Source organism: Mytilus edulis, chromosome 3 (genome assembly GCF_963676685.1).
Source record: "Mytilus edulis chromosome 3, xbMytEdul2.2, whole genome shotgun sequence".
NCBI classification, from domain to species: Eukaryota; Metazoa; Mollusca; class Bivalvia; order Mytilida; family Mytilidae; genus Mytilus; species Mytilus edulis.
Window position 1 is genome coordinate 63,721,551 of NC_092346.1, and position 12,249 is coordinate 63,733,799.

The 12,249-nt window shown below is 33.1% G+C and overlaps 1 protein-coding gene across 1 annotated transcript; it reads left to right on the forward strand.

Moving 5' to 3' along the window:
- Positions 1-2,698: 2,698 nt before the first annotated feature.
- On the forward strand, positions 2,699-11,740 carry LOC139517104 (deoxyribonuclease-1-like). Its single transcript, XM_071307781.1, has 8 exons — positions 2,699-2,778; positions 3,956-4,177; positions 4,448-4,536; positions 5,913-5,996; positions 7,327-7,430; positions 7,909-8,179; positions 10,580-10,676; positions 11,546-11,740. The coding sequence occupies exons 2-8, from the start codon at positions 4,004-4,006 to the stop codon at positions 11,687-11,689; spliced, it is 963 nt and encodes a 320-aa protein (XP_071163882.1). The 5' UTR covers positions 2,699-2,778; positions 3,956-4,003; the 3' UTR covers positions 11,690-11,740.
- The last annotated feature ends 509 nt before the right edge of the window (positions 11,741-12,249 follow it).

Here is a 12,249-nt window from a genome sequence, read left to right on the forward strand (position 1 = left end):
TGGAGCTAGCTGCTACATGTTTGTGTGCCATCCATCATACATGTCGGACAACTACTCTCTCACTCTCTCTCTTTCGTTCTTTCTCAAATTATGGTAAAAGAAAAGTTTCAATTTCAATATACTAGTTTCATCACATGCCTATGTACCAGGCAATTCTGTTGGAGATTCGAGAAAATAATCTTCATTCTACCACACTACTTCTGAATGTAATAACCTTATCTTTCAAACACATTTTGCTAGGTAGATGAATAGAAATTGTTGTACCCACAGTAGATAAAAAATTATCGTTAGCTATACTGAAATGTTTATGACATACAAGTATTTCTCTGATAAAACGTTTTGTTAATGATGAGTCGATGCGACAAAAAAAATGATTGCACGTTTTACTGAAATGTTCACGACTAAGGTGTACTTTTCTCATAAATTTTTTGTGAGAATTTTCATTCATGTGTATAGCTTCGAATCTTTAAATAGCAACGCTAGGAATTACAGATACTATCTGGCTTAGGAGGATAATTAAGAAGATCTCACTTTTGATCGCATTTTCTTTTTCAATGTATCTTGCTTTTATAAAGTGGGAGTGCGGTTATTAGTAAGTTATCTCTTTGTTATACCTCCGGGGCCTTGTCTTTATGAAAAATCCGAGTTAAATATTTCGACATCTTATATGCATGAATTAATCCAGATCTATATTTTAATGCATATTAAACGAGAACTTTATTTTATATAGATCAGACCATATCATGAAATTATGTTATGCCAAATATGCAAGAAAATTCGTATATAGTTTAACATTTCATTGGACATCTTAGGTCGTTTCGGATTTTTCTAACTGCAACTCAAACAAAAGTACATATCATATCATTTTAAAGGAAATTAAATGTATTTTCCATTCATATCAGTTAACAGGTGTTAAAAAATTGAGATATAGTAGAATTTCGTTTGATAAAAAGCCTCTGAATTATTCTTTGTGTTATTTTGTCCATCGGGACATTTTATTGGACACGGGGAAAATGACGATGTTTTTAAAATAAGACCGCAGTTACTTAATGATGACTTCAGATAGCTTCTTTGGGACATGTATAATTTTCTGATATTATTAAAATTCATTTTCGTCCGTTATATCTTATGAAAATGAAGACAGAAAAAAAAATTACGGGTTGAGCAGCTAATCTGGACATTTTTTCTCTTTTTTGATTAAACTCTTTTGACGATCTTCCTTCTCTTAAAGTTAAAAACGTCTGTTACTTCATTTTAAGTTAAATGTATACAAAACAATAAATTGTAAAATTTTTAACCATTCTACTTACTAATGAATCCGCACTGGGATTTTAAAGACTCACATAAAACAAAATTGTAACAGCGGGACACCCTTGAAATGACGTTATAGGCACCGAAATGAGCAAAGTTTTTCATTAAAAAATAGACAAAGCACAAAATCATCTATGTTATTGATTTCTGTGGTTTATTTCCTTTCGAATGATATGCATAATATGGATATTTATTGTATACAAGTACACACCCGTGATATCGCGGGTCCGTGACTGAATTAAAGTATATAACTATGCCTAAGCCTTATTTTAGTAATTGGTATTGTCATCTGATAAGTCATGTCGATTATAAGATACACAGTTTTCTCTGCTTTCAAATCTTTCTGTTTGAACCCGTCGACCTGGAACTTATCAGTTATTGGAAATATTAATTATTTGGAAAACAAAAGGTCCTGGCTATCCAGGAATGGAGTATTTTTTAATCAACAGCATTGTCATATATTAGTTATCTTAGAAAGTCTTGCTGATTGCTGAATAAAACTACAATAGAGAACAATTTGACAATGATTGAATTTAGTAGTGTCAGTCCTTTGATTATGACCCGTGTATGTAGCAAAATCCTAAATACACCGTTTGGTGGTGCGCCTGTCAAATGCGGAACGTACAGATAAGGAAATAGCTGAAAATACTATTTGTATCGGTATCGGATTCGACCCGGAACTTGTTAATTATTGGCAATATTTATTATGCTGAAAACAAAAGAGTCTGGAGTGGTGTAATTTTTAATCTACGCCATTGTCCTATATTAGTTACATATAATCGTAATTTTAGTATTATAGATGATAAGAGCTTGAATTTGAATAACCCGCCTTCTAACCCATATTTCCAAAGTGACACCAATATCGTGCGCAACGTCCTTATCAATATAATCGTTTAAACAAGTGTTAAAGAGGGAACAAAGCGTATAAACAACATGAAAAAAACAGAAAATTAGGACGGACAGAAAGATTTGATTTAAATTCGATTGAGAACTCCTTCTGATACCATTAAAGATACGACTACTTCTACTTAAACTAATTAATCGGTTATATATCTGCAATAAGTCAATCTATCCTAATATGGGATAGCAAGCGCGGATCCAGAGGGGGTTCCGGGGGTTGGAACCCCCCTTTTTTTGGACGATCAATGCATTTGAATGGGGACATGTAATTGGACCCCCCCCCCCCTTTTGTCCTGGGTTAGGAACCCCCCCTTTTTAAAATGACTGGATCCGCCCCTGGATAGATTGCTTTAACTCTGTGAAGCTGCCGTTTCAGTTATTTAAGTTACCTTTCTTTATACAGTTTCTTTATAATGTAGGTTTGCAATTTTCTGAAAATTAAACTACGCTTCTCGAAAAAGGGTCATGCGGCCCAGCGGACCAATATCGTCTGTGACGTCAAAATATCGCCTGCATTGGCGTTAGAGATTTTTGAAGAAGAAAAGGCAGCGGACATTTTTCGTCAGAGTAAATTCTGGGTTTTGTATTAATATATTTCTATGTAATGTAAGAAAAACCCACCGCCCACCTCTTGATTTCAAATCGTGTATTTTGGCGATATACTGCTGCTGTTTTGATTTATTTTTCAGGTTTTATGGACATATTTTATTTCTTGCACCCAATGTTGTATGATGATTCGTCATGGCTCACCAAGTGTAGAAATTCCAAGATGACTCAAGAAGAGATTTTTTTTCTCGCTATATTTCCGTTCAAATTTTGATCGCGATTCTATAATTGAACTTTGTACACCTTAACTAATGGACAAATGTTGTAATATTTTGACACAGAAGCGTTGGATTAATGAACTTTTCATTCTATTAATTTTCAACTAATTTCTTCAAGGACTATCTGAAGAAAATTGGCGGGAAAGCGATACAACGGCAACAATCTTGCACCATGTTTACATAATGGACTCTAATATCCGTTACTGAGCTTCTGTTCTCAGGGCCAGTATTTTTAAAGTCAATGTCAGTATTGGACAGTAATGATAAAGTGCTCTTTTGACTGTACAGATGGTTCTAATTGATCATTCTTGATCCATGCTAATGTTATAATTGATCAATCGTGATCCATGCTCAAGTTTTTAATTGATCAATCGTGATCCCGCATTCTAATATTATAACTGATCAACAGTGATCCACGCTAATGTGTTAATTTTGATCATTTGTGACTCATGATCATGCTAATGTTTCATCTTTATTGATGATAAATTAATGTTTGATTAATTTGTGAGCCGTGGCCTTTATTTTGCCAATAAAAATAATTCATTTATGTCTCTTTGGTATTTATTCAAGCATGAATCTTAATTAAGTTAACATTTAGTTAAATATTGAAATGAAAGATATATTTGTCTAGTTGCTACTTTTATTAAGTCTTTCTTTTTTTTCATTTTCACAACTGACTGTTGTTCATCTTCAGATTTATTGTAAGTAATTCATTTTTCGTTATAACAAATAAAATATTTTAAAAAAAACATGACCTAAATTGACAATTTCTGAAAATTGCCTTTATTTAATATCATCATTTATATAAGTTGATTCAGTATATGTTCAAGTCAATTGGATATATTTTTTGAAGGCGTTGAGTAAAATTATTTCCATTATGCGTGTCTATATATAAAAATACTTAATATCTTTATTTATAGTTACCGAGACACTTACGTTAAACACCAATAAAATACCCCTTTAACCGGATGTGGATACACATAAAGGAAGAAATATGCAGAATGAACACAGGAATAAAGTTGTTAGTGATTTTTCTTATACTAACAGAAGGATCTTGGTCATTTAGAATTGGTGCCTTTAATTTAAAAGTGTTTGGACGAAAGAAAGCGGACAACGAACAGGTGCTTGGATACATTGTGGAGGTATTTTATTAAAGTTACAGATAGGGAGCAGTTATTTTGTATTTGTTTTTCACTTAATGTAATGCTCATTTGAATGATTTTTCCCCAGTCACTCGTTATCAGTATCATTCAATTTATGTTTTAAAAACAAAACAAAATACACAAGTACAGTTGTGTGCATGTTACAGATTGATGTAGTTATTGTGAATTAATTTTAATTTTAGTTTTAGCATATCATTTCTTGTTGCATATGAGGTTTTTACAATATTTCTCACATCCATTTGTTTTCAGATAATAAAGCGATATGATATTATCTTCCTTCAAGAAATCAGAGACAGCAGTGGTGATTCTATCACAGTACTTGAAAACGCCCTTAACAGGTAGTTTACAGTATTGGAAATATTACTTAACTAATACGTCGGTCAACGAACGATCGCTGGAGGGTAATCTAAAAATTCGAGAAAAGACGTAATAATTCTTCTCAAATTACATATGAATGAACTAAATGCAATATGTCATGCAACGAGCAAAAGAGCAACAAAAATAAAAACACACACGCAAAAATATTATGTCGGTTTTCAAATACTATAAAAGTCTCGATGCACAAACGGTATAGGATGTTCCCGTCAGAAGGGTAATTAATAACTATCAAGAACCCCCCTTTTTTGTCTTTTTTTTTTGTTGCTCCCAAAGATCACAGTAAATGAACATTTGGTACCAACCAAACATATATAGACCGTGTAACATCATGGCAAACTTTCTTTTTGTTTTACACAAACTATATTGATCATATTATTGATGATACTAGAACACACCCGTGATATCGCGGGTCCGTGACTCAATTAAAGTATATAACTATGCGCAAGCCTTATCTTAGTATTAGTACCGTCATCTGATAAAGTCATGCCGATTATAAGATACACAATTTTCTCTGCTTTCAAATCTTTCTGTTTGAACCCGTCGAACTGGAACTTATCAATTATTGGTAATATTAAATATTTGGAAAACAAAAGGTCCTGGAATGGAGTATTTTTTAATCAACAGCATTGTCCTATATTAGTTATAAATAAAGTTGAATTCTTTGATTCGCTGTTTTACGTCATGCCCGCTAACAAATTGAAACTTATTTTTAGTCCAGATTTTTAGTATTCGTATTGTTATCTTAGAAAGTCTTACGGATTAAAATACTACAATAGGTAACAATTTGACAATTTAGTAGTGTCAACCCTGTGATTATGACCCGTTTATATAGCATATTAATCCTGAATACATCGTTTGGTGGTGCGCCTGTCAGATGCGGAACGTACAGATAATGTAATAGGTAACAGGTGATTATACTATTGGTATCGATATCGGACTCGACCCGGAACTTCCTAATTATTGGCGATATTAATTACATGGAAAACAAAAGGGCCTGGAGTGGTGTAATTTTTAATCTACACCTTTGTACTATATTAGTTGTATATAAAGTTGAATTCTTTGATTCGTCGTTTTTACGTGATGACGGCTGACAAATTACACCTCGTAATTTTAGTATTATAGATGCAATATGTATATCGCTGTGAGATTAACGTGCATGTGTTTCGTTTTATTAAATTTATGTAGTTAAGAAACTTCTCAATATATATTGTAGATCATTGTAAATTTTGAGAGTTATCGATGAAGATTTAAAATTGAACAAGATTACTATAATGTATATAGATAAAATAAATATGCAAACATGATGTGATTGACATATGATACCCATGATTTATAGATCACCAGGTTCTAAGTATGACAAGATCGTTAGTAAAAGACTTGGAAGCACAACGTCGAAAGAACAGTACATTTTCTTATATAGGTGAGAATTGACTGATAAATGACTTCAATATATATAACTTTATTTCCTCTATTATAGAGATTTGGTGTACATGAAATATATAAATTACAAAATTACAAAAGTATCAGTAAGTGACAGTGAACTGCATAATTTTATTCATCTGCTTTTTTTTCAATAATGAATTGTAACTGCTGACCAAATATATGCTATACCTCGCAATTAAAACACCAAAGGAAATTGGGAAATTGTCGTATTTTTTAACTGATATAAAAATCTTGAAAAGTCATTCTCTGTAAGCATCAAAGGATACGAAATATTGATGGTCACTCTCTCAGAATTATGTCATATTTGCATTATCATATAACTTAACTAATAACAATAATTTGAACACAATATATTATGCTGTTGTCACAGTAACATACAATAATAAATTTAACCAACTGAACTTTTTTGAAAATTGACAAATTTTGTGATTCCGGTTAAACTTTTAAATTCGTGGTTAACCTGAACCAATGAAAACCACGAAAATTGGTATCCCACAAATAGTGATGAGTCCACAGTATTTGAAATGGGAGATTTGACGATTTTGAGACAAATTTAAGAAAGTTTTCCGAAAATTTTGTAATTTGAAGACAGTGCTTTCTATACAAATGATCACCTATTTTGAAAGAACTCAGTCAATAATATTTCGGAAAATAAAAGATAAACCATTTTTTTTTTTTTAATTTTACAGTTTTATTTCAACCCCCCTAAGATGTATACAAAATCTTAAATTTATTGACTGATTTTCATTTGTCTTTGCTTTCATAGATCTAGGAATATGTGGTATGAGTGCCAGTGAGACACCTCTTAATCCAAGTCACAACTTATAAAAGTAAACCATTATAGGTCAAGGTACGGTCTTCAACACGGAGCCTAGGCCCACACCGAAGAGCAAGCTATAAAGGGCCCCAAAAATTGCTAGTGTAAAACCATTCAAACTGAAAAAAAAACCAAAGGTCTAATCTATATCAAAAACGAGAAATGAGAAACACTTATGAACCACACAAACAGACGACAACCACTGAACATCAGATTCCTGATTGAGGACAGGTGCAAAAAATTGCAGCAGGATTAAACGTTTTAATGGTATCAAACCTTCTCCCTTTTCTGAAACAAAAGTATAACATCATAACATAGAAAGAATGTTTATTTGTCTATAAGGTTAATAAAAAAAAATCGACATATCAATCGGTTTGTATGTCAACTTTTTTCTGGGGTCTCGTTTCAGTATTATACTTTGAACTTTCGACCTAAGAAAACTAATTCAATACTCTTATTAAAAATCTGTTGTTTACATCAATGTTTGCAGACGACACAGTGGCATAACGATCGTTTCATCTTACGTTTACCATGACCCGCAAAATGAGTTTGAACGTGAACCATACATAGTAAAAATCCAGTCCACGAAAACAGGTAAGCTTTTCGGAAGTCTTTAACATTTGGCAAACTAATTCATGTGCAAGACTCTTGACCATTTATTTTTGTCTCTGTGTCAGGGTGTACCTGTCGTCGGGACAAACATTGTTTTCTTCAAATTTGCTAAAAAGCAAACTTCTTTCATAAAAAATAAAGAAAACATTGTGAAAAGACAATGTTGTTTTAATTTTATTAAATTTTAATTAGAAACAAATTTGCTCAATTCCTTATACGTCCCTAAACGTATAAGGAATTGATCAAATTCCTCAAAACGATAGAAAAGTCGGTGGCTTCAAGGTGTTCCAATATTGTCTCGAAGGTTTGTTCTCGTGTGCATCTGTATGTGTTTAAAGAAAGATCTGCTAATTCATATTTATGGGAGTAATATCGCTTAATAAAGACAAAACAAATTTTAAAACTTTTTCCCGTATCAAGTAGTTAATGTGTTGAAAGATGTAGAATTTTTCTATTTTAGTTATAACAGAGTTTGTTCTTGCTGGAATTCATGTTAAACCATTAAAAGCAATACCGGAGATAACTGCACTAGAAACCGTCCATAGCGACATTGTATCAAAAATGAAAACTCAGGACATACTATTGCTTGGTGATATGAATGCCGAATGTAGTTATGCCCCTAAAAAGTACCTCAATAATATTCCAATTAGAACATCTAACAAATATCATTGGTTAATTAGTGACAACATTGACACTACGGTTTCCAAAGGAACAGATTGTGCATATGACAGGTAAGAAATACAAATACTGCATGTTTGTAATTCGTATGATTCAAAGCTTTCGATAGAACAGAAACCTGCTATGCGTATTGTTATGCGTTTACTTTTCTACATTGGTTAGAGGTATAGGGGGAGGGTTGAGATCTAACAAACATGTTTAACCCCGCCGCATTTTTGCGCCTGTCCCAAGTCAGGAGCCTCTGGCCTTTGTTAGTCTTGTATTATTTTAATTTTAGTTTCTTGTGTACAATTTGGAAGTTAGTATGGCGTTCATTATCACTGGACTAGTATATATTTGTTTAGGGGCCAGCTGAAGGACGCCTCCGGGTGCGGGAATTTCTCGCTACATTGAAGACCTGTTGGTGACCCTCTGCTGTTGTTTTTTATTTGGTCGGGTTGTTGTCTCTTTGACACATTCCCCATTTCCATTCTCAATTTTATAGTGCTATGGTCAGCCAGCTACATCAAGTATTGGAAATTAGTTTTCTTTAAAGAACACCTGTTACAGTATTACGATAACTAAAGAAGATATGGTATGATTGCCAATGAAACAATTATCCACTGAGAACAAATGACTATATACATGTATATCAAATGACAGTAGATCACTGAACGGCATTTAATAATAAGCAACACCAATACAGTATAGTACGCTATAAAAGGCCCCCAATGGCAAGCAACACCAATACAGTATAGTACGCTATAAAAGGCCCCCAATGACAAGCAACACCAATACAGTATAGTACGCTATAAAAGGCCCCCAATGACAAGCAACACCAATACAGTATAGTACGCTATAAAAGGCCCCCAATGACAAAATGTAAAACAATTCAAACAAAAAAACTAAGGCATAATTGATGTACAAAACAAGAATCGAAAAACAAATATGATAGAAATTGGCAAACGTCAACCACTGAATAATAATCTCCTGACTAAAGATAGGCACACACATGATGCTTCTTCTTCTGCCAGAAAATGGCCACAATCAACGAACTGATTATACTGATTATAGTTTGGTGCGCATATCAGACCACCCTCACCCAAATTGCTTCATGGTATAGCGATAAATACTAGTATGTAAACGAGCTCGCACCCCAATTCTAACATAGGATGGTGTGTAACACCTCATCATAAGAAAAAAAACCTTTAACATCATTTGAAAAAAAGGCTTGACTTCTTGATTGACAATATATTTTTCAACAGACTGTCGGCATTCTAATCGGAACAAATTGTACCCCTCTCTTCGCCGACTTGTTTCTTTTTTATTATGAGGCTGACTTCATATAGGAACTTCTTAGGAAGAACGATAAGAAGTTAGCAATATCCTTTAACTTTACTTTCCGCTGTATAGATGATGTTTTATCACTAAATAATTCAAAATTTGGTGACTATGTTAAACGCATCTATCCAATCGAACTAGAGATAAAGGATACAGCATATACAGTAAAGTCTGCCTCATATCTTGACTTACATCTAGAAATTGACAATGAGGGTCGGTTGAAATCAAACTTTACGACAAAAGAGATGATTTCAGTTCCCCAATTGATACGGTATTCCCGGGCTTGTATTTTTTATCACGATTTCATTGATAGAGGGTTGCTGCTCACAAGGAAGCTTTTAAACCAAAAGTTCCAAATGGTGAAGTTGAAATCATCCCTTCGTAAATTTTACGAACGCCATCACGAGTAGGTTGACCGTTATTAAATAACCGTTTTACAGATGATAACGGATATTTTCCTTACGTCGTAACTATAATCCTCTTCCCTTTTCATTAATGTGACCTACCGAATTAGACTATTTACCGCGTTTGTAATGACATGAGCAACATGACGGGTGCCACATGAGGAGGAGGATCTGCTTACCCTTCCGGGTCACCTGAGATCACCCCAGTTTTTTGGTGTGGTTAGTGTTGCTTAGTTCGCTTTAGTTTTTATATGTTGTGTCTTGAGTACTATTTTTTGGCTGTTTGTCTTTTTTTATTTTTAGCCATGGCGTTGTCAGTTTATTTTCGATCTATGAGTTTGAATGTACCTCTGGTATCTTTCGCCCCTCTTTTAAAGCATCTATTAAAATTTACAAATAATTCATGGTTCCTAAACTAAAACCAATCGGACTAATTTCTAGTTTGACCAAGAATACAGACAAACACATACATTTGGAAGATCTAATTTAGAGTAAGTAATAAGTGAGATGATTCGATGAGGTCTTCGATTTATAATGACTGTCTATATGTTTTGTCGATATCAATATCTACACAAGTCACAGCTGTAGTTGAAATATCCATATAAGTGTTCAACTTCTGATAATACGAGATATGACAAAATATCTACATTTAATCTGGCTTTGATTTTAAAGAATTTAAAACTGTTATTTTACTTGTGATTTGTTTTTATTTCTTCTTCATAAATATAGATTCATTTTGCATGGAGATAAATTCTTGAATGCCATAGTGGAAAACAGTAGCAAAATTTTTGAGTTTGATAAAGAATACAGATTGACAAATACAGTGGTAAGTTTAAAATTTAACTGAAATAATTTGATTATGGCTGTAAAGTGAATAGACACGAAAAAGAGAATAACATTCAGTTTTATGTTACTGAATACACTACTTTTAAACATTTTCATGTAAACAAAGGCAACAGTAGTATACCGCTGTTCAAGAGTCATTAATCGATTTACAGAAAACAAATCTAGATTACAAACTAAAACTGAGGAAAATTCATCAACTATAAGAAGTATTTAGAAAGTTGGAGGCGATATCATGACTATATACGATAGAAGTTATTCCAAATATACATACCTTGACCCTGTAATCATACATCCTCATTAACATGAAGCAGAGCAGTTTACCTAATTATGGTTATACAATTGTTTTATGCCCCACCTACGATAGTAGAGGGGCATAATGTTTTCTGGTTTGTGCGTCCTTCCGTCCGTGCGTCCTTCCGTCCATCCGTCCGTCCGTCCGTCCGTCTTTCCGTCTGTCCGTCCGATTTCAGGTTAAAGTTTTTGGTCAAGGTAGTTTTTGAAGAAGCTAAAGTACAATCAACTTGAAACTTAGTACACATGTTCCTTATGATATGATCTTTCTTATTTGAAAACAAAATTAATCTTTTGACCCCATTTTCATGGTCCACTGAACATAGAAATTTAAAGTGTGAGTTTCAGGTTAAAGTTTTTGGTCAAGGTAGTTTTCAATGAAGTTAAAGTCCAATGAACTTGAAACTTAGTTTAAGGCCAAATTAGATTTTTTACCCAATTTCACGGTCCATTGAACATGGAAAATGATAATGCGAGTGGGGCATCCGTGTACTTTGGACACATTCTTGTTATCTGTACACATAAAAACTGAATGCTGTATTTCCCATGTATTTTCAGGCTCTTTCTGTTAGTGACCACTACCCAATCGAGTTGGAAATGAAAACAGTAACAAGTTCCGCCCCATACATTCCGTTTACAATGTTCACAACTGTTTGTTTTGGATCTGTTATTTGTTCATGTATTTATTGTTTACGTGGATAATGTTAATATAAAGATTTTGATATTTTGATAAAATTTATTATGTGAGTTTTATTAATGTTTGTTATTGAAAAATTACAACTAAAAAGAAATCGAAATTAAAGGTAGTATCCAGGTTCAACCTTTTTGGTACCATCAGTATATGTTAGTTCATAACACTACAAAACTACAGGGGTATTAAAGTAGAAAGAAAACAAAACAAATCTGGTTTCAAGGATGATATGACTAAATTGCCTGCTCGGTTAACAAGAATAATGGCGGTGATAAGTAACGTTTCGTATGATTTGATCATGATTCGTTTTTCCTTTTCAATGTTCACACACATTTCATTCACGGAACCATGCAAACGATTCAAGTTTTAAAAAAATTAATTAAAAACCTTACTCGGAAGGTATTAAAACACAATGTCAATCTAACTCAGAAGACATAAAAATCTTAATGACAAACTTAGTCGGCTGGCATTAAAAGAACCGAAGCAACCAAACTCTAAAAGCAATAAAAAAACCAAATTACAATCTTACCCCAGAGGCTTAAAAAAATCAAAATGACAATCTTACTCAGGA